This window comes from Triturus cristatus, chromosome 1_2, assembly GCF_964204655.1.
Source record: "Triturus cristatus chromosome 1_2, aTriCri1.1, whole genome shotgun sequence".
NCBI classification, from domain to species: Eukaryota; Metazoa; Chordata; class Amphibia; order Caudata; family Salamandridae; genus Triturus; species Triturus cristatus.
In genome coordinates, this window is record NC_140580.1 from 456945575 (window position 1) to 456951574 (window position 6000).

At 43.9% G+C, this 6000-nt stretch overlaps 1 protein-coding gene across 1 annotated transcript in view; it reads left to right on the forward strand.

The window, feature by feature from the left end:
- Window positions 1–4410, forward strand: part of LOC146867488 (uncharacterized) — a 434961-nt gene extending 430551 nt beyond the window's left edge. Inside the window, exon 8 of the mRNA XM_085622074.1 lies at window positions 4317–4410. Coding sequence (XP_085478200.1) covers window positions 4317–4410 — 94 coding nt within the window. The remainder of the gene's footprint in view (window positions 1–4316) is intronic.
- Window positions 4411–6000: the final 1590 nt, after the last annotated feature.

Below are 6000 nucleotides of genomic sequence, written 5' to 3' on the forward strand. Positions count from 1 at the left end.
GGGCTACTGCTTTTGTCAGAGAGATCCTTTTGTTACTTGCAGTTTATAAGTTAAAATCCTAACATAGAAAAGTGAGCTATTAACTGTCATCTACTCCGCAGCAACACAAGTCACTTTTTTTATTAACTTTTGATACGTTTGAGCTACAAACAATTTATTAGTTTAAATGGTCAGATCATGCTGCAGATCTTGCATTATGAAGCAAATATGGCAGAGCCATTATTATTTAGAAAACATTTGCAAACTAGGATTTTTAGCCATTCATGTTTGACTGCTGTTTTGGAAAAGGGAGAAGTGCTGATGACAGAAACTCCATGGCTCGGAGACAAATGGCTTGTGCTTCCACATTTTATCGTATTTGGGGACATTCTGTGTTTAGAAGCATATCCCACTTTGTGAATACATTTTACTGTCAATAACTCCTTATAACCTTAAATAATCATGTGTATCCAATGGTTGATAAAACTGGGCAGTGAAACCAAACAAATACAAAAAATTGGGATGTTTGCGCATTCTGGCCACGCCTCTGGCTCTGCCCACTGATCCAATCCTTGGGTTATTCCCGCCCTCTGATTCTCCACCCACAGTTCCCCTACTTTTTTCCCCCCACTTCGACCACTGATATATCGTGTTGCTGGATAGTGGGAACCCCACACCAGTAAAAAGTACCATACCTATGATATTATAAATTCCAATAAACTGTTGACTAGCAGGTAGCCCACTGTACAACCTGATTAATGAATCATTATCACACTGTTTTTAACAGGCACATTTTGTAAATATAGGACCTACATTTACAAACGTTACTAAGGATTCTGTATGGTCCCGTTATTTGCCAACTGTGTCAACTGGCGGACTCGGGGCGGACTCGGTCCATGTGGTAAGTCGTGAGGGGGTGACACCATGAGTTACCCGCACCGGGTGACACCAACCCTAGTGACGCCACTGTGGAGGAGTACTGTCCCTGACCTGGGGGATTGGCCTGCAGTGGTTGCCTTGCTGCTGAAGAAGAGGAAGAAAAGACTCAAGGAACTTTTATTTGACTTGTGCTGAGAGATCTCCAAGGGCTTGTGAGTGAGCTTGCTCCCTGAACGAAGTCCCAGGACCAGTGGACTTCACCGGCGTGAGATCGCCTTGGAAAACGGACCGTTTTCCCCACATCTTCGACTCGAACTGCTGCGTACGTCTCGCTGATCGCAGCGTACCCCCTGAAAGCTGGTATCCCGCTGTCCGACCCGAACAACGTGACTAAGGCCCCTCTACGAGCCGTAGCTCGCACCGCAAAGGAAGGTATCGTCCGGCCTGAGCAACGCGACTAACAGGCCCCTACGAGCCGTAGCTCGCACCATAACAGAAGGACTGTGCACCGTACTTGCTACTATCCCCTACGAACCGCACTGCCGGCGTACGCTCCTTTCCCCTGCTTTGGAAAGGCTGCGGTGCGTACGGTTGTTGCGTACTTCTCCCCTGTGCGGAGCGTACTGTTCGCTTGAATCCAGTGCTTCGAATCAAGATTGCTGCTCGCATGGTACAGCACGAACGCCGCGACAAACTTTGAACGACCCGTACCTACGCACCGTCCCCTGAAGCCCTGCACGCCCAAGGTCTAACGTACCGTAGTACGCATCGCACCAGGAGGACAACGCACTGTACATCGCGCTTGATGTCAGCGCAGCATCCGTGACGAACTCACCAAGTAAAGGTACTGTGCCTGTTCGCACCGTAGGGTGTACGCTCATCCTGAAGCACCTACAGTGCGTGTGAGACACGTTCCCAAGCAGTTTTTACCACGTACGAAGCATACGGACAGGAACGAAGCGCACAGAACTTTAAAACTACGCTAAAACCAAGAACCCTTTGTTTAATAAGTATTGTGGACCGTTTAAACGTTATCTGGTCTTGTGCTAAGCCTAAACTATCTATATAAAGTACTATTTTTCATATATCCCAGTGTGGAGTCCATTTGTGGGGTTGTTACTGAGTTACTGTGTGTGTGTTCACAAATGCTTAACCTGAACGCTCTGAGATAGGCCTTGTCTGCTCGCACCAAGCTACCTAGAGGGTGAGCAGGGGTTATTGTTGGAGTGTACCCCCTACCCTGACTAGAGGAACGGTTCCCTGCTTGACGCAAGTACCTACCTGTGTCAATCAGAGAACCCGGATTCTAACACTGACCATACTTCAGGACTGCGCCCAGAGCTTGGACCAGGGGAAGAAAAATTCTGCCATGTTGGATTTTGGCAGAGCAGTACACTGTGTGATTGTTTAGAACTAAACCAACAGGAAGTAATAACGAAGTGGGTGAGGTTGCCCCTGGAAATATTTTCTCTTTTAGACAGGAATTATCCCTCACCCATAAGCTAGTGCCCGGCATAAAAGTTGCATCCCTGAATATCTTCTTCATAACACCTCTGGACCTTTGGAAGACAGATAAAGGACTGTACCTTCTGTTGAACCTGTGAAGAGAGACTAAAAGGGCTGCAGCTGCATCCACTTGTACCCTGGACTGAGAAGTGGACTCCAGGGGTCAGTTGACTGACCTCCTGTTAAGCTACAGGGACACAAAATCTGGAATAAGTCCAACTTCCTGAAAAGCCCAGTTAACTTTTCCACCTGGACCTACTCTGGACCCTGCTAGTCCTGACCTCAAAGTGGTATCCCCAAGGTCCTGGGGGCCCTTGGATAAGTGTCTGTGTGTACTCCTCCTTTCTAACCATAAAAGGTGAGGCTTACAAAATTTGTCAAGGGTTTTAAATAGGAACCAAAAGCTACCATTGCACGACAGCCAAGTTGCAGCTGCTGACATCAAACTGTTGGTTGGAACCAACTTCCCACTTTGCCCTGCAGAAAGGACCCTAACTTCCAAAATGATTTCTAAATCCAAACATAGAAGACTTCACCGGGACAAGTTTCAAGCAGTACCTCAACAACAACAACACCTTCCTGTGCCTCATCTTCAGGCTTCGCCGGCTTGGAGTTTTCCTGCCTTCTACGTCAAGGGACTTCAATTTACCACCAAAGCAGAGGCTCCCACTGAAGTCTCATGCTTCAGTCATTCAACATTGATGAGCTCCTCTTCAGATCCAGCTGGCACAAACGTGACGGATATCTCCTCCGCTGTATTACAAGTGCATTATATCCAATGGCACTTGTAATAAAGCTGATGGGATATTCGTCACTTTTGTGACAGGGTAATCAATCTGCCAAACTCTAAATAAGGCCCTAAGTCAGAAGGTAAAACTTCCGCCAGACCAAACCGTGTCTCTGTATCTGGCCTGCATTCCATTGCAGTCTGCCTTTTGACTTTGACCCAGTTTAGTGGGACCGTAAACCAGCAGTTGGTGCTGTGCACTTTTTGGGGCGAGAAACATCCAAAACTTTGAAAAATCATATCTCTCTCCCTACATCTGATGTTTGTGTTGTTTTGGTGTCTATTTATTTAATGCAATTTTCACTAGTTTTGCAAATTGGAGTGGTATTTTTATTGTGTTGTGTTTTCTGCTTTTTAACTGTCATGAAACTGCTAAATGTTTTTCACATTTCTCCTAAGAGAAGCATGTCTGCTCCATGCTGATGCTACCAGGGATTGTTCTCAGGTTTTAATTAATGAAACCTAATTGGACCTAGTAAGGAATAAGGTAATTATTACTAGAAGATAAACTGCCATTCACTTCAACTCATAATCCACGTTCTCAAAAATGGTGTAAACCTGTTAAATATGTGGCTGAAAAAATGATTGCTAAAGAGCAGACGTGGCCCATTTCAAAGACATATGACCCCTCCCCACTTTATATGAGGAGAACAGATACCTACGCCTATGATTGTACTAACATTAAATTTCTTTTACTTTGTAACTCAAGGAACCATAATACAATTTTGAGGTGGCCATCCATGTCCAGAGGATTGCATTCAATTTTGGTAAAGAAACCAAGCTGTTATCTTTGTGCCCTACACCACTACAAGGAAAAAGGACATTATTCACCTCACACAGAAGGATTCATCAAATCCCACATCACTGCTTGCCAGCAGTATCCTTCCAAGGGCAAGCTTTAAGATTCCAAGGCACCAGGTACCAGCAATAAAGCCACAGATGCTCATCTCAGCTACGTAGGATTCACCTACAGCCAGTCCTCAACCTTGCAGGTACCTAAGCTGTCTTCCCTTTTTCATCCTTTCCCTCAGGTCCATAGATGCTCATTTTAGCCACCTAGGACTCCCCTACACCCAATCCTCAACCCCGCACATACCTAAGCTATCTTCCCTTTTTCATCCTTTCCCTCAGGTGTTACTCTGGTCTTTTCTCCATACTCTTGCAGAAAGGAAGCCCCACGTGAGGATGACTTCTCCATCTCTGAACAAACACCACTCCACAACCTCCCAGATGTCACCATCAGAGTGCAGGACTGCTAGTGGGCACTGTGAGATGGCCGTAGGAGTGGGGCAAATATGTTCTGTATGTGCAAAAGTTTGAATGTAGTTAATGTGTTTGCAAACATTTTCATTACAATCATTTATGTGTGCATAGATGATGGTGCAGTCTCAGTTGCAGATAAGTTAGATATTATCTGGTATGATAAATATCACACCAATTACAGCACCTGTCATAATGAGGGCCTAAATAGCAAGAGAATAGCATTTACTTTGTGGATGCAACATGTAATAATATTGTACAGAATGCAATGCCCCAGTGGATTGTAGGACAACATTTGAACTTAGCTGGTGCCAGGAGTGAACGAGTACCTTTTTTAATGAAAGCCTGATTGGAGATGGAAGTGGGTTTGAGTGTTCCTCCACATGTCCAAGGGAAGACTTTTTGAAAATGCTTTGTTTTGAAAGTGTTTGCCTTTAATGAAAGAAAACTTCCAACACAATATTTGGATAGGAGTTTCCTGTACTGATCACCATGACATGCTACATAATCACAGTACACCACACACGTTTCTCAATGTCAACCTGTGAATCGTGGTACCAGCAATGAAAATAAAGAAAAAACATGCATGTAATCAAAGGCAATGTAAGTAAGAGTATGCTAATAGGTTTGCTGATAGGTTTAAGTTCATTTATTTAGCTTGCTGCTAGCACACACACAATGTTATAACTCGGGAAACTGGAGCACCGCAAGACAAAGTCGAGTATTGGGGCTAGATTGAATTCTTACTGGGGTTGTGGCTGGCCTTGGCACAAGGCTGGGCAGAGCATTGGGTGGGGCTTTGTTTATCTCTTTTTTTAAGAATTGTTTTAAAAAATCTGACTGTTTTTAATGTTTTATGAATTTATGTATTTTTGTGTCTACTCTATCTTGTTTGTTTATAGTGAACATCTTCTTATTCTGTATTTGTATGATTTTCTCTGAAAATTGAATAAAAGTTTATTGATTGATTGATATGTGGGTGTGGCTAAGTGCTGAGATTTATTGCAAATATGGGCTCCCCAAACATATTTTTGTACAGGCAAGAGGGGGGTGTTGATTTTCACAGGCTTTCAAACAGCGCTTAACCAAATAGCGTGAAATTATACAAGACAAAACAATTTAATGCGGTGCCACCCTCATATTGGGACGTAGAGGTCCGACTAAGTACATACAACAAGTCCTATGCACATGCATGTGAATAAAAAACAGTACAACACAAATTCTGTTGATCAAGAATGAAGACAATGGTGTCCTTCTTTTTGGAATGTTCCCTTTTATTGTTGTGTTTCTTAGCAAGCTAGCCAAAACGTGTTTCGTCAATAGGGTGTTAAACCCTTGACTTCTTCAGGGCTTAAAACCTGTGATACTTCTGATCCGGTAGGTCATAAATATTCCGCAGTACCAGTCTTAATGTGAATCCTTATCGTTTCTGTGATGTAAGTCTCAGCTCAGGGTGTCAAGTGCTATTCTAAGCCAAATCCTTCGTATAGTCGAGTGCGGCACCTCAATTCTTAGATTCAAAAATGGTCAAGCCACAGTATAGCAGTATCAGTTCGGTAAGGGTGGCACAATAAGCCGTAGGTTGGTCC